Source organism: Lipotes vexillifer, unplaced genomic scaffold (genome assembly GCF_000442215.2).
Source record: "Lipotes vexillifer unplaced genomic scaffold, Lipotes_vexillifer_v1.1 scaffold1068, whole genome shotgun sequence".
Classification (NCBI taxonomy): Eukaryota; Metazoa; Chordata; class Mammalia; order Artiodactyla; family Lipotidae; genus Lipotes; species Lipotes vexillifer.
Genome location: NW_006789049.1, coordinates 519,903 through 544,556, shown reverse-complemented (window position 1 = coordinate 544,556; position 24,654 = coordinate 519,903). Strand labels below are relative to the sequence as shown.

Here is a 24,654-nt window from a genome sequence, read left to right as displayed (position 1 = left end):
AGATAACTAATGAGAACCTACTGTATAGCACAGGGGACTCTACTCAATGATCTGTGGTGACCTAAATGGGAAGAAAATCCAAAAAAGAGGGGATATATGTATACATATAGCTGATTCACTTTGCTGTATAGCAGAAACTAACACAACATTGTAAAGCAACTATTCTCTTATAAAAATTAAAAAAAAAAAGATGGCATAGGCCTTCTGACTTCAGAGCTTATACTCTTAACCACTATAGTAAGTCAGAAACAATGGCAGAAAGAGGCCAGTTACAGCTAGGACAAAAGGAGGAATTCAGGTATTGTCAACTAATATCTTTCAAGCAACTACTCTGTACCAGATACTGTTCTAATGCTACCAATGCATATTAGGAGGTTTATTCCTTATGCCATGCCTAAGAATTACATGTTACTGATAGCACTTGTGCGGTTGGGGCTTAGAGCTATTGAACACCTGGGGTCACAGAGCTGTCAGTGGCAGAGGTGAGTTTCTAAAACATGTCTGCTGATGCCAAGTCCCAGGCTTTCTCCCTAGAATTGCAGTAAGAATTCCAAACACAAATGAGTCATCCTCACCCCTCAGCAAATATTTATTAAGCACTTATTTGTCTCAGGCACAAATGAACAACACAAACATGGTTCCTGCACCAAGGAACAGGGATTATTTGGAAGAGAAACGATTTACAGGGACAAGTGAGTAGGTCATATTTTATATAATTAATATATAATCAGCACCATCACAGGGCCCCAAAAGATGTCTAATTGATTTGGCAAATATTTACAGTCAGTTACAGAAAAATAATTCTAATTCTCTCTTTTAAAAAAGAGGAAGATAGGGGACTTCCCTGGTGGCACACTGATTAAGACTCTGTGCTCCCAATTCAGCGGGCCCAGGCTCAATCCCTGGTCAGGGAACTAGATCCTACGTGCATATCACAACTAAGAGTTCACATGCCACAACTAAGGAGCCTGCCTGCCACAACTAAGACCCAGCGCAACCAAATAAATAATACATTTTTTTAAAAAGAGGAAGATATTTGTTTACCATGTATTTTCATATTATCCTAGAAGACCTACCTATGAAGAAAGGCACATAGGACTAATCGGGGCAAGTAAGGAATTACTAAGTTTTGCAACTTTCCCAACTGTGATCAAAAGTACTAGATCGTGGTTACTTAATAGCCTAGGCAAATAGTCAGCTCTTGCACAGACTTGCCCTGAGTTTAATAAGTATTAAGGGTGCATCCTGCTCGTGGTTTTGAATCAAAACATTTACTGATTTCATCAGAAAAGAAACAGTAAAGGAAAAGGAGAAAGACTGGTTATGAGTGAAGTAACTGACCACAGCCCTTTTCTTTTGTAAGGCACAGTATCTGTTGTGGATTAACATCTACATACAGCAATTTCGGAGCTTTGTGACTTATTTTTCTTTACAATGGCTATCTTACCAATTGTAATGCATAGATTATTAGTGTTACAGGATTTAACTCTGTCTGTTGTAAATGTTTTAGTAAATCTATAATGATTTAAGCTAGTTTTATTATCTTTGAAAAATTTATTGCACTAGTAACATATGTTCATTGTAGAAAAACTACAAATACACATGAGCAAAATAAAAAAAATTTAAATCAATTGATAAGTCCAGTGGCCAGAAATAACTGTCACTGACATTTGGGCATACATTTTTCTAGTCTCAATAATATATATCTACATATCATTCTTAAATAACCTGGGCTCATATGGCTTGTAAGTTTCTATATTTACTTAATTGTGCATGTCCTTCATGTCATTAAATATACATCTCCACTATAATTTTCAATAGTTGTAATATCTATCTATCTACGCCACCATTTATTTACCCATTTACCCATTCCCTTATTATTGGACATTAAGGATGTTTCAAATACCATAAATAATTATATGAGGAACATACTGGGGTATATACCAGTTGCATTAGTATACATGTCTAGAAGTGGTATTTCAGGGTCAAAAAAGACATATTTGTAAGACTTTGGCTAATTTTTTTACTGGCTTCTTTTCTTTGTTTTTTGTTTTTGTTCCTTTTGAAATAATTATAGACTCACAAGATGTTGCAAGCATGGAAGTGGTACAAAGAAATCCCTTGCACCCTTCACCAGTCTTCCCTCAATGATAACATCATATCTAATAATAATACAGTATAAAAACTAGGACATTGGCATAATACAATAACTAGACTACAGACTGTACTTGGATTTAACCAGCTGAATAATTTTTTTAATATTAATAGAATGGTAAGATGCACTCTCACTTTCCTACTTTCTCCTCTCACACAGCTGTCTTTAGCACTCCCTTCAAATCCTATGTAGAGGAAAGACTACAGCTATGTTTAGTAGACTACTGTCTTTTATTAAAAATTAAGAGGAAAACATGCAAGTAAGACTTTCACCAGATGCAGAGGTGGTTGAACCAACACTTATGACACAGAAAATGTGTAGGATTCTGCCCTCCTTTTGGTTCTTTGCATCATTCCAGTTCCTTTATAATACACTGGAACAAAGTTTTCCAAAGCTGAGGGTACCCCAACACAAAGCAAGTAACAGTGAATCACACAGTGAGAAAGTGATTCATTTCTCCTTCACTCCTTTGATGACATCAAGGAGAAAGCCTCAGTTTAGGGCCACTCTTCAATGCCTCTATAACACTTACTAATTCTCCCTTTTTAACAAATTGCTTAGGCCTCAAGTTCAGACGTAGGCAGGCAACAGCATTTAATTGGAATTCAATGGCATTTTACTGTTTTAACGAAATGTACTTTTGCTTTCAAATTGCAGCAGATGAAACTGGTTTTCCATTTACAGGAGTATTTTTTAAGTTTCCTTTTAAAATAAATTTATTTTAACAAAAAAGTGATTTGATTTTAAAAAATTAAAAAAAAAAAAGCAAAAAGATGGAATGCAAATAGCTGAGCTTAGTGATACATTGTGTTAGATCATTTTGGTCAATAAAGAACTGACCAGGACTTCCCTGGTGGCACAGTGGTTAAGAGTCCGCCTGCCGATGCAGGGGACACGGGTTCGTGCCCCGGTCCAGGAAGATCCCACATGCCCCGGAGCGGCTGGGCCAGTCCAGAGTCTGTGCTCTGCAATGGGAGAGGCCACAACAGTGAGAGGCCCGCGTACCGCAAAAAAAAAAAAGAACTGACCAGCCAAATGGCCCAGCATATTCTTCCTTGGGGTTGAGTTTGGGTGAGAGTGAGAACCACCTGGCTTCTGGTTCTCTTCTGGGATTTGCTTACAAAAACGAAATAGATGAACAGAATCCTACATCTATTAAGCACTTATTGGATGCATCGTTTCATAGACTCCCCAGAACAACCCAATGAGATAGATTTCATTAATAACTTCATTTTAAACATGAGGAATCCAAGGGACAGAGGACCTGGCAGGGCTAGGATTCAGACCAGGTGACTGCTGGTTCATACTGTTTCTCATTAAACTTAAAGACCATTAGTCATCTCTAGAAAATTTGGGATGACTCTTTATCCTTGCCAGGACTTTGGGTCACTGCAGGTCTGGTGCTTGCATAGGAATTCCCTAAAGTACATTCCTGACCTGATTAGACAGACATACTCCTGATTAGAAAGGAAATCTCACAGTTAACTTCATTATGGGCCTGCATCTTTCAGAGAAAGACAGAAGGTCTAATAGCCATTCAACACCTGCTGTTCTACTTTCCTACACATCTCCACTATTGGAAATATGCCCACTTTTCTCCAATCATTCCTCTCCTTGAATAGTTCCAAAGGTTTCCCAATATCATGAGAAAACCAAATCACAGAGGCAAATTCAGCATCATGGAAACAGATAATATAGCTCGATTTAAATATTTAAAACCTATATCCAAATTTATACTAGGTACTAAGGACAGAGAGCAAAGAATTACAAAGCATGGGCTCTGCCAACAAGAGCCCAGTGACAGTCGAGAGAGTCTTCATGACCTTTCAGTTATAATGTCTTAGATTTCCAGTGACCTGAACTCCTTTGATGGACTTATGGATTGGGTTATGAATGATTAAGCTTATGGCAAAGCTCCTGAGACCACCAAAGTGTTAAGAGCAGGGCAAATGAAAACAGCACACTTCTAATGTTATGACTCAAATAAGTAAGTAAATTTCATTGACAAAAATTGTCTGCGGGAGAGACCTTCAAGATGGCAAGGGAGTAAGACGTGGAGATTACCCTCCTCCCCACAAAAACATCAGAAATACATCAACATGTAGAACAACTCCTACAGAACACCTACTGAACGCTGGCAGAAGACCTCAGACCTCCCAAAAGGCAAGAAACTCCCCACATACCTGGGTAGGGCCAAAGGAAAAAGAAAAAACAGAGACAAAAGGATAGGGACAGGACCTGCACCTCTGGGAGGGAGCCGTGAAGGAGGGAAACTTTCCACACGCTAGGAAGCCCCTTCACTGGCGGAGACAGGGTGTGGCGAGGGTGAACTTTCGGAGCCACAGAGGAGAGCGCAGCAACAGGGTTGCGGAGGGCAAAGCAGAGAGATTCCCACACAGAGGATCAGTGCAAACCAGGACTCTCCAGCCCGAGAGGCTTGTCTGCTCACCCGCTGGGATGGGTGGGGGCTGGGAGCTGAGGCTCCGGCTTCAGAGGGCATATCCCAGGAAGACAACAGGGGTTGGTTGCGTGAACACAGGCTGAAGGGGGCTAGTGCACCACAGCTAGCTGGGAGGGAGTCTGGGAAAAAGTCTGGACCTGCCTAAGAGGCAAGAGACCATTGTTTCGGGATGCACAAGGAGAGGGGATTCAGAGCACCGCCTAAATGAGCTCCAGAGACGGGCATGAGCCACGGCTATAAGTACAGACACCAGAGATGGGCATGAAACGCTAAGGCTGCTGCTGCAGCCACCAAGAAGCCTGTGTGCAAGCACAGGTCACTATTCACACCTCACCTCCCAGGAGCCTGTGCAGCCCACCACTGCCAGGGTCCCACGATCCAGGGACAACTTCCCCGGGAGAACACACGGCGTGCCTCAGGCTGTTGCAATGTCACACTGGCCTCTGCCCCCTCAGGCTGGCCCCGCATTCTGTACCCCTCCCTCCCCGCAGCCTGGGTGAGCCAGAGCCCCCTAATCAGCCACTCCTTTAACCCCGTCCTGTCTGGGCAAAGAACAGATGCCAGAGGGTGACCTACATGCAGAGGCAGGGCCAACTCCAAAGCTGAACCCGAGGAGCTGTGCGAACAAAGAAGAGAAAGGGAAATCTCTCCCAGAAGCCTCAGGAGCAGCGGATTAAATCTCCACAATCAACTTGATGTACCCTGAATCTGTGGGATACCTGGATAGACAACGAATCATTCCAAAATTGAGGCAGTGGACGTTGGGAGCAACTGTAGACTTGGGGTTTGCTTTCGGCATCTAATTTGTTTCTGGTTTTATGTTTATCTTAGTTTAGTATTCAGAGTTTATTATCATTGGTAGATTTGTTTATTGATTTGGTTGCTCTCTTCCTTTTATATATATATTTTTTTCCTTTTGCTCTTTTTGTGAGTGTGTATGTGTATACTTCCTTCTGTGATCGGGGCCAAATCCAAAGCTGAAACCCAGGAGCTGTGCGAACAAAGAATAGAAAGGGGAATCTCTCCCAGCAGCCTCAGGAGCAGCTGATTAAACCTCCATGATCAATTTGATGCACTCTGCATCTCTGGAATACCTGAATAGACAACAAATCATCCCAAAATTGAGGTGGTGAACTTTGGGAGCAACTGTAGACTTGGGGTTTGCTTTCTGCATCTAATTTGTTTCTGGTTTTATGTTTATCTTAGTTTAGTATTCAGAGTTTATTATCATTGGTAGATTTGTTTATTGATTTGGTTGCTCTCTTCCTTTTATATATATATTTTTTTCCTTTTGCTCTTTTTGTGAGTGTGTATGTGTATACTTCCTTCTGTGATTTTGTCTCTATAGCTTTGCTTTTACCATTTGTCCTAACGTTCTGTCTGTCTGTTTTTTGGATTGTTTTTTAGTATAGTGTTTAGAACTTGTTATCATTGGTGGATGCGTTTTTTGGTTTGGTTGCTCTCTTCTTTCTTTCTTTAATTACTTTTTAATTTTTTTAATTTTTAATAATTGTTAACTTTTTATTTTAAAAAATTTATTTTATTTTATGTTTCTTTCTTTCTTTATTTTTTTCTCCCTTTTATTCTGAGCCATGTGGCTGACAGGGTCTTGGTGCTCCAGCTGGCTGTCAGGCCTGTGCCTCTAAGGTGGGAGAACCGAGTTCAGGATATTGGTCCACTGGAGACCTCCTGGCCCCACATAATATTAAATGGCGAAAGCTCTCCCAGAGATCTCCATCTCAATGCAAAGACCCAGCTCCACTCAACGACCGGCAAGCTACAGTGCTGGACACCCTATGCCAAACAACTAGCAAGACAGGAACACAACCCCACCCATTAGCAGAGAGGCTGCCTAAAATCATAATAAGGTCACAGACACTCCAAAACGCACCGGTCCTGCCCACCAGAAAGACAACATCCAGCCTCATCCACCAGAACACAGGCACCAGTCCCCTCCACCAGGAAGCCTACACAACCCACTGAACCAACTTTAGCCACTGGGGACAGACACCAAAAACAAGGGGAACTACGAACCTGCAGCCTGCAAAAAGGAGACCCCAAATACAGTAAGATAAGCAAAATGAGAAGACAGAAAAACAAACAGCAGATGAAGGAGCAAGATAAAAACCCACCAGACCTAACGAATGAAGAGGAAATAGGCAGTCTACCTGAAAAAGAATTCAGAATAATGATAGTAAAGATGATCCAAAATCTCAGAAATAGAATAGAGAAAATGCAAGAAACATTTAACAAGGACCTAGAAGAACTAAAGATGAAACAAGCAATGACGAACACCCCAATAAACGAAATAAAAAATACTCTAGATAGGATCAAGAGCAGAATCACTGAGCCAGAAGAACAGATAAGTGACCTGGAAGATAAAATAGTGGAAATAACTACTGCAGAGCAGAATAAAGAAAAAAGAATGAAAAGAACTGAGGACAGTGTCAGAGACCTCTGGGACAACATTAAACGCACCAACATTTGAATTATAGGGGTTCCAGAAGAAGAAGAGAAAAAGAAAGGGACTGAGAAAATAGTTGAAGAGAATGTAGTCAAAAACTTCTCTAATATGGGAAAGGAAATAGTCAATCAAGTCCACGAAGCACACAGAGTCCCATACAGGATAAATCCAAGGAGAAACACACCAACACACATATTATCAAACTATCAAAAATTAAATACAAAGAAAAAATATTAAAAGCAGCAAGGGAAAAGCAACAAATAATATACAAGGGAAACCCCATAAGGTTAACAGCTGATTTTTCAGCAGAAACTCTGCAACACAGAAGGGAGTGGAGGACATATTTAAAGTGATGAAAGGGAAAAACCTGCAACTGAGATTACTCTACCCAGCAAGGATCTCATTCAGGTCCAACAGAGAAATTAAACCTTTACAGACAAGCAAAAGCTAAGAGAATTCAGCACCACCAAACCCGCTTTACAACAAATGCTAAAGGAACTTCTCTAGGCAGGAGACAGAAGAGAAGGAAAAGACCTACCATAACAAACCCAAAACAATTAAGAAAATGGTAATAGGAACATACATATGGATAATTACCTTAAATGCAAATGGATTAAGTGCTCCAACCAAAAGACATAGACTGGCTGAATGGATACAAAAACAAGACCTGTATATATGCTGTCTACAAGAGACCCACTTCAGAACTAAGGATACATACTGACTGAAAATAAGGGGATGGAAAAAGATATTCCACGCAAATGGAAATCAAAAGAAAGCTAGAGTAGCAATTCTCGCATCATACCAAAGAGACTTTATAATAAAGACTATTACAAGAGAAAGAAAGACACTACATAACGAATGATCAAGGGATCAATCCAAGAAGAATATATAAAAATTGTAAATATTTATGCACCCAACATGGGAGCACCTCAACACATAAGGCAAATGGTAACAGCCATAAAAGGGGAAACCGACAGTAACACAATCATAGTAGGGGACTATAACAGCCCACTTTCACCAATGGACAGATCATCCAAAATGAAAATAAATAAGGAAACAAGCTTTAAATGATACATTAAACAAGATGGACTGAATTGATATTTATAGGACATTCCATCCAAAAACAACAGAATACACTTTTTTCTCAAATTCTCATGGAATATTCTCCAGGATAGATCATATCTTGGGTCACAAATCAAGCATCAATAAATTTAAGAAAACTGAAATCCTATCAAGTATCTTTTCCGACCACAACGCTATGAGACTAGATATCAGTTACAGGAAAAAATCTTTAAAAAATACAAACACATGGAGGCTAAATAATACACTACTAAATAACCAAGAGATCACTGAAGAAATCAAAGAGGAACTCAAAAATACCTAGAAACAAATGACAGTGAAAAGACGATTAACCAAAACCTATGGGATGCAGCAAAAGCAGTTCTAAGAGGGAAGTTTATAGTAATACAGTCCTACCTCAAGAAACAAGAAACATCTCAAATAAACAACCTAACCTGACACCCAAAGCAATTAGAGAAAGAAGAACAAAAACACCCCAAAGTTAGCAGAAGGAAAGAAATCAAAAATATCAGATCAGAAATAAATGAAAAAGAAACGAAAGGAACAAAAGCAAAGATCAATAAAACTGAAATCTGGTTCTTTGAGTAGATAAACAAAATTGATAAACCATTAGCCAGACTCATCAAGGAAAAAAGGGAGAAGACTCAAATCAATAAAATTAGAAACGAAAAAGGAGAAGTAACAACTGACACTGCAGAAACACAAAGGACTGTGAGAAATTACTACAAGCAACTATATGCCAATAAAATGGACAACCTGGAAGAAATGGACAAATTCTTAGAAAAGTACAACCTTCCGAGAGTGAACCAGGAAGAAGTAGAAAATATGAACAGACCAATCATAAGCACTGAAATTGAGACTGTGATTAAAAATCTTCCAACAAACAAAAGCCCAGGACCAGATGGCTTCACAGGCGAATTCTATCAAACGTTTAGAGAGGAGCTAACACCTATTCTTCTCAAACTCTTCCAAAATATAGAAGAGGAAGGAACACTCCCAAACTCATTCTATGAGGCCACCATCACCCTGATACCACAACCAGACAAAGATGTCACAAAGAAAGAAAACTATAGGCCAATATCAGTGATGAATATAGATGCAAAAATCCTCAAAAAAAAACTAGTAAACAGAATCCAACAGCACATTAAAAGGATCATACAGCATGATCAAGGGGGCTTTATCCCAGGAATGCAAGTATTCTTCAATATACGCAAATCAATCAATGTGATAAACCAAATTAACAAATTGAAGGAGAAAAACCATATCATCATCTCAATAGATGCAGAGAAAGCTTTCAAGAAAATTCAACATCCATTTATGATAAAAACCCTCCAGAAAGTAGGCATAGAGGGAATTTTCCTCAACATAATAATGGCCATACATGACAAACCCACAGCCAACATCATCCTCAATGCTGAAAAACTGAAAACATTTCCACTAAAATCAGGAAGAAGATAAGGTTGCCCACTCTCACCACTATTATTCAACATAGTTTTGGAAGTTTTAGCCACAGAAATGAGAGAAGAAAAAGAAATAAAAAGAATCTATATCAGAAAAGAAGAAGTAAAGCTGTTACTGTTTGCAGATGACAGGATACTATACACAGAGAATCCTAAAGATGCTACCAGAAAACTACTAGAGCTAATCAATGAATCTGGTAAAGTTGCAGGATACAAAATTAATTCACAGAAATCTCTTGCATTCCTATACACTAATGATGAAAAATCTGAAAGAGATATTAAGGAAACACTCCCATTTACCACTGAAACAAAAAGAATAAAACACCTAGGATTAAACCTACTTAAGGAGACAAAAGACCTGTATGCAGAAAACTATAAGACATTGATGAAAGAAATGAAAGATGATACCAACAGATTAGAGATATACCATGTTCTTAGATGGGAAGAATCAACTTTGTGAAAATGAATATATTACCCAAAGCAATCTACAGATTCGATGCAATCCCTATCAAACTACCAACGGCATTTTTCACAGAACTAAAACAAAAAACTTCACAATTTGTATGGAAATACAAAACACCCTGAATAGCCAAAGCAATCTTGAGAAAGAAAAATGGAGCTGGAGGAATCAGGCTCCCTGACTTCAGACTATACTACAAAGCGACAGTAATCAAGATAGCATGGTACTGGCACAAAAACAGAAATATAGATCAATGGAACAGGATACAAAACCCAGAGATAAACCCACATACATATGGTCACCTTATTTTTGGATAAAGGAGGCAAGAGTAAAAATGGAGAAAAGACAGCCTCTTCAAGAAGTGGTGCTGGGAAAACTGGACAGCTACATGTAAAAGAATGAAATTAGAACACTCCCTAGCACTATACACAAAAATAAACTCAAAATGGATTAAAGACCTAAATGTAAGGCCAGACACTATCAAACTCTTAGAGGAAAACATAGGCAGAACACTCTATGACATAAATCACAGCAAGATCCTTTTTGACACACCTCCCAGAGAAATGGAAATAAACACAAAAATAAACAAATGGACCTAATGAAACTTAAAAGCTTTTTCACAGCAAAGGAACCCATAAACAAGATGAAAAGACAACCCTCAGAATGGGAGAAAATATTTGCAAATGAAGTAACTGACAAAGGATTAATCTCCAAAATTTACAAGCAGCTCATGCAGCTCAATATCAACAAAACAAACAACCCAATCCAAAAATGGGCAGAAGACCTAAATAGACATTTCTCCAAAGAAGATATACAGATTGCCAACAAACACATGAAAGAATGCTCAACACCACTAATCATTAGAGAAATGCAAATCAAAACTACAATGAGGTATCACCTCACACCAGTCAGAATGGGCATCATGAAAAAATCTACAAACAATAAATGCTGGAGAGGGTGTGGAGAAAAGGGAACACTCTTGCACTGTTGGTGGGAATGTAAATTGATACAACCACTATGGAGAACAGTATGGAGCTTCCTTAGAATACTAAAAATAGAACTACCATACGACCCAGAAATCCCACTACAGGGCATATACCCTGAGCAAACCATAATTCAAAAAGAGTCATGTACCACAATGTTCATTTCAGCTCTATTTACAATAGCCAGGACATGGAAGAAACCTAAGTGTCAATTGACAGATGAATGGATAAAGAAGATGTGGCACATATATAAAATGGAATGTTACTCAGCCATAAAAGGAAACGAAATTGAGCTACTTGTAATGAGGTGGATGGACCTAGAGTCTGTCATACAGAGTGAAGTAAGTCAGAAAGAGAAAGACAAATACCATATGCTAACACATATATAAGGAATTTAAGAAAAAAAAATGTCATGAAGAACCTAGGGGTAAGACAGGAATAAAGACACAGACCTACTAGAGAATGGACTTGAGGATATGGGGAAGGGGAAGGGGAAGCTGTGACAAAGTGAGAGAGTGGCATGGACATATGTACACTACCAAACGTAAAATAGATAGCTAGTGGGAAGCAGCCGCATAGCACAGGGAGATCAGCTCAGTGCTTTGTGATCACCTAGAGGGGTGGGTTAGGGAGGGTGGGAGGGAGGGAGATGTAAGAGGGAAGAGATATAGGAGCATATGTATATGTATAACTGATTCACTTTGTTATAAAGCAGAAACTAACACACCATTGCAAAGCAATTATACTCCAATAAAGATGTAAAAAAAAAAAAAAAGAGTAAAACAAATACCATATGCTAACACATATATATGGAATCAAAAAAAAAAAAAATTGGTCATGAAGAACCTAGGGGCAGGACAGGAATAAAGACGCAGACTTAGGGCTTCCCTGGTGGCGCAGTGGTTGAGAGTCCGCCTGCCGATGCGGGGGACACGGGTTCGTGCCCCGGTCCGGGAAGATCCCACATGCCGCGGAGCGGCTGGGCCCGTGAGCCAATGGCGGCCGCTGAGCCTGCGCATCCGGAGCCTGTGCTCCGCAACAGGAGAGGTCTCAACAGCGAGAGGCCCGAGTACCGCCAAAAAAAAAAAAAAAGACTCAAACGTAGAGAATGGACTTCAGGACACAGTGAGGGGGAAGGGTAAGCTGGGAGAACGTGAGAGAGTGGAATTTACATACATATACACTATCAAATGTAAAATAGATAGCTAGTGGCAAGTAGCTGCATAGCACATGAGATCAGCTCCATGCTTTGTGACCACCTAGAGGGATAGCATAGGGAGGGTGGGAGGGAGACGCAAGAAGGAGGAGATATGGGGAAATGTGTGTATGTATAGCTGATTCACTTTGTTATAAAGCAGAAACTAACACACCATTGTAAAGCAATTATACTCCAATAAAGATGTTAAAAAAAATTGTCTGCATACCTATTTTGTGATTTAATTTTAAATTTGAGGGACTTCCCTGGCAGTCCAGTGGTTAGGACTCTGTGCTCACTGCCAAGGGCCTGGGTTCAATCCCTGGTCAGGGAACTGAGATCCCACAAGCCATGTGGTGCTCCCAAAACAAAAAAAATGAAAAAAACTATCTTAGCCTGAGACAAAGGCTTGCTGGCCTGAGGTAATTTATTTGGGGGCAAGGGTTAGGGATGAAAGAGAGTTACAGGGAATGAGGGAGAGATAACATAAGGACGCATTATTGTATTAGCCACCCAACGATGAGTGGAACTCGTCCCACAGAACCTTCTGAAGAGACTTATGAAATCTCAGGACTGCCCACTCCAAAGGCTGAACGGAGGAAGCATTTATCCATAGATTCCCCATTAGTGAAAGGTGGTCCACAGTTTTGGATCATGCACTTGTGACTGGAGAGCAAGTTCCCACGGGTGTCCCTATTGCAACGTCAGAGAAGCTGACGGCAGGAAGCAAGAGGTGCATGGCAGGGTCCCGACAGCGCCAGGTAGCATTCACCTGAATCTGGTGAAACTTCTTAGCATTAGAGGTGAGGCTGAGAACATCCAAGTGGCATCCAAGAGGTCCCCAATATAAAACCATTATCAGCAGTATGATGTACATCTGCCCAGACACAGTTTTTTAAGAACACCATTCATTCATTCACTCATTCATTCATTCATAAACCCATTCAACAAACATTTATTAAGCATCAACCACACGCCGGTGACTATGTTAAGTACGAGGGATCCGGTAGTTTGTCTATCATAAGTGCTTTGCTCTCTTGGAACTTGCAGTCTATTTGGGGGAATCAGGCATTTAGTAAATTATTATAACAATTAGTGAATTACAATTGTGATAACTATCATGAAGCGTAGGATGATAAACTTTCTAGTCATGAGAATCAAGGAAGGCTTCCCCGAGGAAGTGGCATTTAAGCTAAAACGTGCAGAGGAGGAGGTGAAGAAAGTAAAGTGGGGGAGAATAACTAGAAAGCGTGTTGCAGGCAGAAGGTGAACAAATATCCCTTGGCAGAAAAACTGAAACTGTCCTGAGTAAAAAGAAAAAGCCAGGGCCCACTGGAGTGTGTGAGTGACGGGGAGAGGCGGGGGTAAGTTGGTGGCTTAGCAAGAGCCGGATCACGTCCGGCCTGATAGGTCAGAAAAAGGATTTGGATTTTATCCTAAGGTCAATGGGCATCTACCGAAGGATCTTGAACAGGGGAACAATTATAATCAGATTTGGGTTTTTGTTTTGTTTTGTTTTACATAAATCAAGAGATGCTTGTAAATATAAGCAGCAGAAGCTCATAAATAGCACACAGGTATTTAAGAAGAGCACCGTCTGTAATCGCTATGTAACTGTACAAAAACAAAGAGGAGTGTTGATGAGGTGGGAGCAGTGGGCTGGTGGCCCGAGCCTGGAGTCTGGGAAGGCCTGCGTAGTTCACTTTTTCTGTGTTTTTGAGGACTACTTGGTCTGACTCGACGCCAGGTTTGCATTTGGGTAAGCCACAATGAAATCCCCACTGAAAACTCTCCCCCTTCTTCAGAAGCTTCAAAAGAAAATTTCTCAAGTTTCCACTGAGACTAACCTCATATGTGGGTGGTGGTAGGGACCACCTATAGGATGTGACTCAAAAGGTGCTGAAACACCACTCCTATTCAGTGTAAACTTTCTATGCCCTCTGCTAGTGTCTAAAATTCTACCATCACCATTCTACTCCGATGAATGTTCAACTGTCAAATATGGTAGCACTGGATCTATCCTGCCTTCCTGGGACGGAGTTGGTTTTTTGTGTTTTCTCTGGGATGGGAGGATTTGAAGCTTTTTGAGATCACTGGCCACACAGCGGCAGGGAGGGGCCATGAGACTGGGTAGGTTACAGAGAGCGAGAGTGAAAGGAGCTTGGGCTCGTTTGTAGTTAAAGGATGCATACATAATGTTGCATGTGTATCCTTACATAAACTTAGGTAAACATAGACGGGTATACTTATGACATATACATGACTTTATAACATGGGAAGCAATAATGGTAAGGAACACAGGTCCCGGGATTAGACCAACCTGGGTTCAGATCACAGCCTCTGTGACTCCAGGAAAGTTGTAGCACCTACCTTATAGGGTGGCTGGCAGGATTCAATGAGATAGTCTGTTTAAAGTCTTAGCACTGCTCTGAGGCATAAATGTTACGTTACTAAGATGATGAGTGTGTTTGTCCTTGTGCAAACATGTGTGTGCCTGCACGTGTAGGTGCAGATGCGGGTATGTAAGGGAGAGAGAGTATATCTAAGAACAGGAGCGGGGGGACTTCCCCGGCCGTCCAGTGGTTAAGACTCTGCGCTTCCTGGTGGGGAACTAAGATCCCAAAAAAATACAAGAGAGGGGAAGAGGGAGAATGTTGCCCACCCCTGCAGGTGGAGTTCCCACTAGAGTGGCCCTTTCTGTGGGGCGAGGGGACTGAGGGACAGCTCACAGAGGAGACAGCTCAGCTTTACCAAGCGGGGACACCAAAGGGTCTGGAACTACAGGGCCTTCCTGATAAGCACAGAATCTAAAGTAGAAGTTAGTTGAAGGAAACAGGCAACAGAGTGGGATGTGATGCTAAAGCTCAAAACACCCTACATAAAAGAGAGATGAAAGAAAGAAAAAAAAGAAGAATTGAAAGTGATCTCTGGAATTGACATGTATCCAAATTAGGCCTCTGTGCTTGGAGAACATATGACTTCATCTGCTCCATCCTAAAGCTCTCCCCTGTTTTGAGCCTCTTGCATGTTTGCTTTTTCAGAACTGACACAGAAGAACATTGAAAAGCATGTAAACCACTGTGATCTGTTCTCAGACCTCTTGGTTCCCTCTTATGATTTTCCCATGGAGTTATATCTAAGTACCTTCTTCATGATAAGGAATTGTCATCCCCGTGTTTGAGAGAGAAGATACAATAAAAGCAGAGCACCCAGTATCTAGTCCCAGTTCTGCCCCTAACTCACTGGGTAACGTCAAGGAATCTCTCAGTCTCTCTGGGCACAGCTGCCTCATCGGCCACAGAATCTGATTGGTCACTTTGGGTCATTACCTTTTGACTTCCTGCCATCCTAGATGAGGTTTAGCTCCCCTCAAACATCTCTCCTCCCCTTAAAGTTGTATCACCATATCACATGGTGGTTGAGAGCCCAGACCACCTGCCTCTTGCTAGCTGTGACTCCTAGGATGAGTTATTTAACCTCGAGTCTCCATTTCCTTCTTTGTAAAACGAGGGTAAGAAGAGCATAGTGTATCATTGGGTTGCTAAAAGGATTAAATGAGTTAGTGCAGTTAAAGTATTTAAAACAGTGCTTGGCACAGATAAGGGCTACACTACTCTGGTGTTATGTAATAATAATAAGATTATTATTACTTTATTGGGTAACTTTGTAGTGTTAAAAAATATATACTATTGATAAATCAAGAAATAGAAGTATAAGCATTATTTGGGGCTATAAAAGGCTCCAGTGGGTAGGGTAGGGGGGACCTGGGACATTGCTTTTCCTTTTTCTTTAAGCCCTCCTGTGCTTTGACTTTTCAAGGATGTGTCTGGACCACCACAGTATTGTCTTTTTAATTTCAAAAGATTGAGCAAAAAGATCACTCAAGTTCCTCTCAAATCTCACAATTCAAGGACTGACTGTGATTTTTAAGGAACAGTATTTTTTTAGGTGGCCGGTTTAACTTTGGTATCATAGCTACCGTTAATACGTTTGACGTTTTCAGGAAATCCTCATAAAAGTTTAAAATAAACACAATCACCGGGGCATGTTTATAACTGAGTGTGTTTCAGCGTCTGGGAAAGGAGCGAAAATGAGAAAGGTGAAAATATAAACTTTGTAAATATTTGGCCTTATTAGCTAGCCAAATATGTTGCCCCCTGTAATCTTTTCCCAGAAATCGACTCAATTGCACAAAGGAAGGATCAGTAGCAGAGAGTAAGCTTAGAGGAAAGCACGGCCGGCGCCCGGCGCTGAAAGCGTTAACAGGGCTGAGTAAAGCGATCCCTGAAGTGAGTAAGGCTCGAGTTGTAAAAGTTTGCAAAGCGGCGGCAGCAGCAGCTCCCGGGGAAACGGAAGCCGGTCGAGAGAGCCTGGCGGAGCGGCAGCCGAGAACCGTGCTGAGCTGAACTCAGCCGGGATTACAAGCCTAAGGTTAGTGGCCCCCGCACACCTCCCCGCGCTGACATCTTCGGAGAGTTGTCTCAGGAAGGACGGCGCCGGCTCTCAGCCTGGTGTGTCCTGTCTGCTTTATTCACCAGTGGGGCCGCCGGCTGCCGTGCCAAACCTCCCGCGAATGCGTTCGCCCAAGCACTGGCGCTGTGAGGGCCGGGGACCTCTTCCCTGGAGACTCTCCTAAAGGGGAGACTTCTTTTCAGACATCCGAAAGGAAACTGTTTCTGGGACAAGGATGATTTTCAGAATACACACACACATAGGCGCACACACACACCTGTTATATGCTGCTCCATCTTGGTTCTTGCAGGCTGTGACCACAATCCAGAATTCCTATCTGCTTCAGTTGAAACTGAGAACCATTGTCAAAGTAACAAAACAGGCTGTGCAACTTTATCATATGGGAGGGATATTGTCTCTGAGGCTAAGATAATCAAGGTGAGAAAAAAGAGAGAGAGAGAGAAGAAAGAAAGAAAGAAAGAAAAAAAGAAACTTCCAAGCCACATGGCCTGGAGTTGACAAAAGAATTTTTGAAAATTAGTTTCTAGTAGAAATGTTTCTTGTACGTTGCTAGAACAAAATAATGGGGGAAGATGTATTGTGAAGGAAAGAATTCTACAACTACATGAGATTCAGATACAATTATCTACGTAAACAGTTTATTACAGTGTGGTGCATAGCAGATAAACTTAAAAGAAGGGGGAAAAAAAAAGAGTAAATAGCTTCAGAGAAATTGCATCCTGAGGGCTCTTTCATTTGAGACCCAGATGGACTGCCTGAGGGCTTTCACCCTTGGAGCCCCGGCTGAGAGAGCGGGGTGGCTTTGTCCCCTCAACAGGCCAGTTCTGTTTCCCCCTCTTGCCTTGCACACGGAGAGGCAATGAGTAAGTAGCCAGCGGCCGTGCTGACAGCTCCCTCGCATCCACCAGCAGGCAGGAGTCGAGGCTTATACCTGCTAGCACTGAATCAGAATGAGTCATCTGAAACTTGGGTGCGGGAGCAAAGTCCTTGCAAACTGCCTTATGAGGCGCTGGCTGGATGTAGGTGGGACACACCTCTCCGAGCACTCACAGTTTTTTCTTCTCTTCCTTTCTCCTTCAAACCGGCAGGCATCCGGACACTCTCAAGAAGCAGTCTCTGCCGCTTTGGCTCAGCTGACCTGACCATGTGAACTTAGCCCCTCCGGGTCAGGACTGGAGTTTTAAAATAAAATGGATGATGTGACATTACTTGATCTTCTGGAATGCCCCGTGTGCCTCGAAAAGCTCGATGTCACCGCCAAAGTCCTCCCTTGCCAGCACACCTTCTGCAAACCGTGTCTCCAGAGGATTTTCAAGACCCACAAAGAGCTGAGGTGCCCTGAATGCAGGACCCTGGTGTTCTGCAGCATCGAGGCGCTGCCGGCCAACCTGCTGCTCGTGCGCCTTCTGGATGGCGTGCGCTCGGGCCAGGGGGAGGGGGGAGGGGGCTCCCTCTGCAGGCCTGGCGTGCTGACCTCACAGGGCAGCAGGAAGAGCAAGACTCACCCCCGAGGTCTGCAGTGCAGCCCTTTCCAGCTGGTGCCTAACATCAGAATCCACATGGATGGGGTAAGAAAGATCTCATTTGTTCCTACTGTGTCCACTTGGAGGTTGGGTTTGCCTGCACCAGCAGTTGGGGCTCCTGTTCTTTTAGTTACATTGCAAAGAGTCCCTGAGTAGGATTCCCTGGGGATAAGTTTCTGTGGGCGGTGATCGTTGTACTGAGACTTGGTGGAATACTGAGACTTGGTGGAATCCTGAACCTATCTGATCCACCCACGAATTCTTAGAATTGTTAAAGCTCCCCAGGTTCTCCCTGCTCCTCGTCCAGAAGGCGGTAGGACAAGGAAAGCTTTCTTGATTATCTTTTTGGTCTTACATTTCTGCTGTTCTGAGGCCAACCCAGGGCACGGGAAATGCACAGAAGATGGGAAAAAGGAAAAACAAATCTGCTTGTTGCTTTTGAGATCTCAAAGAAGTTTCCAAATGTCAGGTTTTGTTTGCATTTTACCCCCATCCATCTTTCCATTCCCCAGTCATAAAGTGCCATGATGACAATGCTCATTCATAATGGTTCAAAGTTATCAAGACCCTTAACTGCCCAAATTTCATGTGGGAAGGGAGCATATATGTGGGTGGAGTGATTGACAGGAAGGGCTGGCTGTAAAGTACAACAGATGTGTATAGGAGCCCCGCAGGTGTGTCTAACTTTACAAAATGAATAAAACGTACACAAAGTGTACACATCAGAGGCTGCAATAAAAAAAAAAAAAAAAGAAGAGCCCCAGGAGAGCCCCGGGAGATCACCCAGTAATGTTTTTGGTGTTTGTAATGTGAATCGCTCTCTCCAGCCTTGTGGCACATCCTCAGGACTTTATCTGACCTGGATATGGGAAGCTGGGTAAGGGGACATTTCAAGAGAAGGGCCTGGTCCTTGTGGCTCCAGGAGGATTATTTGCTGTCACCCTTGCAGTCAGTGTGTCCACGTGGACATGGCAAGCTGTGGCTTGGGTGGCTGGCATACTTAGAAAGTCTCAGTTGTATTCTGTGAAGTCCCACCTGAAGCAAGCTTTAATACTGGCAGCAGAGTCTCACGACTCCCTGCAGTGAAGAGCCGCAGAGGGTGGGAGGGTCTTCCCCGGATTCCTTCCCATTGAAGGAGAATAGCCTTGTGGTGTGCATTCAGAGCAAGTTTCTAAAGTATTCCTTCCAACAGCTCACCCCTCCTTGGGTTCCCTGCACCTTTAAGCCACCCATGCAGTAGGGGCGTATGGAAACATTCCAAAATGAGAGCGGGAAGAAGCAGGGCATTGGTGTGATTTCTTTACTGCAGACTTTTTAGTGCCATTGGGCCTGTGTGCGTGAACACATTCCCAAAGAGGGCTTGGCGCCCTTGTTTAAGGCTCCTTATTAGCCCTAGGTCCAGTCATCAATCAGAATCCACAGGCCTGGAAAAGGCGGGGTCAGGGTTGCGGAGCAAACTTTCTGAGGCAGGCTGTGTTTATAGAGCATTAGCTTCTATCTTGGGTCAGCAAATCTCCCTTTGAATTCCTAAGACCCAGCAACCTCTCCCCTCCCTTGTGCTGCAAAGTCTGACTTGCCTCCCTGCAGGGCAGAGTATCATCGATCACTCCGAGTGTCGAGTGTCGAGTGTCGGGGACTGGGAGAAGGCAAGTCCCCTACCACCTTCGCATGTTTTTGTTCATGCTTTCATCTTTTTTCGATATGGCTATGTTGCTAAGAAAAGGTAGCAACAGATGGATCCACAGCTACCTACTTTTTGAACCACAGAGGATTCCCAGGCCCCTCCCGGCATAGGGAGTTGTAGGAACTAGAGCTGGTCCAACAGAAGAGACAGCCAGTAAGATGCTGCGTGTCGCTGGAACTCTTTCACAAGGACCTGTCACTTCAGACCAAGGTGCCGGTGATGGGGTTGTGCCCATCCTCTGAGCTGCACTAGAGTCCTGCCATGAGGTTGAAATGGAGAACCAAGCCGTTGAGGGCTCCTGCTTTCAGGCAGGACCTGGTTTAGTGAAGACTCTCTACAAGAGAGCAGAGCTGGCAGCCAGCCCGCAGCTGCCCCTGTTTCCTTCATTTCCTGAGCCTACCTTTCTCCAAGTGCCTCGTGTCATCCCTTTTGCCTCTCTCAATGGGGATATGAACAAACTATTCCTGGATGTAAATACGGCTGTAATTCTGCAACCTGTTCTACTCCCCCCAGTACAGCTACATTTCCTAGAAGTGTGAAAGTGATCGCATGTCCCTGGGTTCAGAGAATTGCGGATTGTCTGGGAGGCCACGCTGTTCTGAGAGGCAGAGTGATGGCCTTGCATCCTCAGTCAAACCCTCACCAACCTACTGGCCCTCTCAGCCTCAGTTTACCCAATCCAGTCAACACTTAGTAATACTTGCTACCCCTCTTCCTCCAGGATAGTGTAAAAATTATCTTTACAACATACTCATGGCACCTTAGAAAACCTATGCCATGTAAATGCAAAGCATCATCATTATCATTAATTTAAACCGGCTGTATGTCTTTGGGCAAGCCACTTAAGCTCACTGGGTCTCAATTTAAAATTCTATAAAATGGGAAAATGTATTATAAAAACAGAGAGCCACTGTGAGGCTTAACTAATGAGTGTTTGCAAAGCACTTTGAGATCCTTAGATGAAAGGCATTAGGAAGGTCGTTATCATAGTAAGCATTATTATTGACTGTTCAGTGTGCCCTGCCGTGCATGAGGCATTCTACAAAATATAGCAGGAGTGATAGCCCTTGCAGGAGAGTGTAATAGGTCTTATTATTGAACTTGAGTCTATGATGAGTCCAGGCCAGGATAATACTAAGTATCAAGTACTACCCTAATACGGCATAAATAACCTGTTGTCACAGGGTACCATTTTCTAAAACACTCTTCCAAAGGACTCTATGTTAAGGTGGCACTCCCAAAGAGTTCATTTAACTTCCTGTCCAACAGCTTTTTAAGCCCAAAGTCTGTTCTGCTTTCCTAAACTCATCAAAAACACAAGCTCATCAAGATGTTTCTGTTGGCTCAAAGAGGCCTGGTACTTTTTGTGCCAGCCAGTATACTAGGGGGGAACCAATAGTCACACTTCACGGTGCCAGCCCAAGAGACAAAAAAATAGTCCATTGTGCCTACCTGTCTAAAACCCTCCTAAGCCAATTGTGTAAAAAGAAAACTTGAGAAACGGCTATAGGTTTCTACAGCACGCAATTATTTCAAACCAACAGGGGAGATCAACAGACTCCTGGAGGGCCCATGGCAGTGCAAATCCCACCGGCTCTTATTCCTTCCCGTACTGCAGGTGAGCCAGAGGAACTTCGCAAGCCTTCAAGAAGATTATGGGCTTCTGTATAGCTGATCTCTCTGCCTCCTCCGTCTGTTATCCTTTAATAATATTTCTGAATGAGACCAGGCAAGAGGGGCTTCCCTGGTGGCACAGTGGTTAAGAATCCGCCTGCCAATGCAGGGGACACGGGTTTGAGCCCTGGTCCGGGAAGATCCCACATGCTGTGGAGCAACTAAGCCCGTGCACCACAACTACTGAGCCTGCGCTCTAGAGCCCGTGAGCCACAACTACTGAGCCCACGTGCCACAACTACTGAAGCCCATGTGCCTAGAGCCCATGCTCCGCAACAAGACAAACCACCACAGTGAGAAGCCCGCGCACCGCAACGAAGAGTAGCCCCCACTTGCCACAACTAAAGAAAGCCCGTGGGCAGCAACGAAGACCCAATGTAGCCAAAAATAAATAAATAAATTTATTTAAGAAAAAATAGAAAAAAGGCAAGAAAGCAGTGAAGATAAAATTTGCAAAGTTAGGTTTGAAAAATACCAGAATTCAAATCCTGATTCTGCCCCTTGATAGTTGTGTAATTTGGATGAATCACTTAAACCTCGGTGCCTCTAATTCCCCTTTTATAAACTAGAGATAACAGTAGTATCTACCTCAGAGCGTCAGTGGGGAGAAATAAATGAAACTGTTAATGTCAGTTAGCTCGTAGCACCGCAACTGGTTCCTATTACAAGCTCAATAAATATGAGCTGTTATTATTATTAAAGTGACTCAAGACTTACCAGTCTAAATTACACAACATCTCTCACCCCCTTGTTAATCGAGTGTCCTCCAGAGATGGTCCTGGGTACCCTGATTTTTGGTTTGGTTTGCTTTGTGTGTCTCCAAAGGGTCTGGGGCCATGATTCAGGTATGTGATTTCTCCCAGCATGCGCTGACTTGGCAGCTCACTTCCAAGACCCTTTAGGAGCTAGGAGTTGATTCTAGGAGAAAACGTGCTACCCAGCGTCACTTCCCCAAATGGCAGGCTTAGCAGGACACCATACAAAGGGCAACAACCTGGTGCACCTCTGCAGCATCACCAGTTCCTCATTAAGGTCTAGCTTTCCTTTCCCCTGCATCTCTCTATCCCCAATACAAACGTTGCCGCCCTGGGCCTTGCAGGGCCGGACTCTCTCCCTTCTTTGTTAAACAACATGCCAACCACACATATTCCTGTCTCACTTGCCCTGTCTCAGCAAGAACACACCTGCCACCTACAGCACACAGACCAGGTGGCCGTGTCCTAGAAACTTTTTCAGCTGGTGTTGCAAGCAGCTGAGATGGCAAAATGAGGTCAGAAGGCACATGAGGGAATTGAGGCTGGGTAGAAACCAGAAGGCGCCCAGCCCCTTTTCCTGGGTTTCAGCTGCTGTGTCCTACGGCAGAGCTGTGACACAGACGGTGGTTTCTGCTAAATGTACAATGGGGCTAAAACCATCCCAAGCCCCTGAAAACAGCAGGCAGATGCCACTGGGTCAGCAAGGCCTGGATGCGGCAAGTGGAGGAAGACATAAAGGTAGGAGCTGAGGTTGAGAAGTCAGGAGAGACCCAGATGGTTCTCCAGATCCACCCACATATGCAAACCTTTTAAAAAACCACATGGCCCCAAACTGGCTTTGCTCCCAACCCTTTCTCCATGGACCTCCTTCCTAGTTACAGTTCCCTCCCTTTTACTGATTAGTGTTTAAGGATTGTGGTCAAATGGAGCTGGGTTTGTGCTGGGATTCAATTACTTGTGAGCTATGAGGCCTCAGGCAAGTCACTTAACCTCCCTGACCCGCAGTTTCCATATTTGTGTAATGGGGATAATAATGGTGCACATATATCAGAAGGCTATTGTGAGATTAAAATGAGATAATGTATGTGAAAGCTTAGCATAGTATGGTACATAATAGATGCTAATAAATGTTAAATAACAAAATTAACAATAGAGGAGAAAGTTTGGGGCATTGGATTTGCACCCACGCATAAACATGCAGAGACTTCTGTTAAAAAATTAAGCAAAGGAGATAGCAAAAGGACAGGGGCTTCACGAAAAGACAAAACTATAGTGATGAAAAACAGTGGTTTTCAGTGGTTACCAGGGGTTCTGCGTTGGGAGAGGATTATAAAAGGATAGCATGAGGGAATTTTATGGGATGAAGGGGCTGTCCTGTATCCTGTTTGTGGTGGCAGTTAAATAAATCTGTGTATGTGTTAACATTCATAGGAATATATACCAAGAGAAAAAAAAGTCAATTTCACTGTATGATGATGTTTAAAATAATATTTTTAAAAATGAAAGGGAGCCCTTATACATTTCTTTGAGTCTCTGCCTGATTTTTACTGGTCCCACTCTGTTGTCCTTTCATCTCTGTGTGTACTGGGTCAATGCTATTTCGGAGAAGGATTTTACCATCATTTAAATGATCAGGATAATTCCTGCAGGTGGGCTTCTCTCTGTTTTAGCAAAACATTCTATTACCTGCTTCAGTTTTCTCATCAGTTAGAGGTATCTGGCCAGTGGACGAACACAGCAGCTCGACCCCCAGTGGATGGCCCAGGCAGATGGCTGGGATAGAAGGTTCTGCTCACTCAACCTCAATTATCCAGCACATGAGCTGGGGCATGTCACCTAAGGGATCAGTCAACGCATATTTTGTGTCATTTTGTTGCCTCTTAGGTTGCCTTCCCACATGTCCCTTCATACTATAAAGAGATTATGGAATGAGGGAAAGTGCTGTTCAGCCCTTGACTCAGAAAGAGCATCCTCATCCATCCCATTCCGGGCACCATTACACAGCTTTGGGCTTAGCTGGGCCCAGCCCACATACAGCTCTCTTCAATCTCATTATCTTCTCCCTTCTTTCTTATTTTTAAATTCATGCTTATATGACAGTCTTTCACAAACTGTATTATGTAAGCTATTAATGGATGTTCCATAAAGCTCCAGGGTCAAACAAACCTGGACTGAAACAGAGCCAAACATTTTTTCTTTGCCGCAGGACTTTTCAGCACTTTTAGCACGCTAATGAGCTGTGAATCTCTAAGTGGTAGATAATAACAAGAAATGTTCCCCAAATTTC

The 24,654-nt window shown here is 42.8% G+C and overlaps 1 protein-coding gene across 1 annotated transcript in view; it reads left to right on the top strand.

Annotated features, from left to right (window-relative positions):
- The first annotated feature begins 17,798 nt into the window (after positions 1–17,798).
- The window catches only part of SH3RF2 (SH3 domain containing ring finger 2), a 125,213-nt gene continuing 118,357 nt past the window's right edge, over positions 17,799–24,654 (top strand). The window contains exon 1 of the mRNA XM_007462397.1: positions 17,799–18,299. Within this exon, the coding sequence (XP_007462459.1) occupies positions 17,922–18,299 (378 nt within the window). The 5' untranslated portion in view covers positions 17,799–17,921. The remainder of the gene's footprint in view (positions 18,300–24,654) is intronic.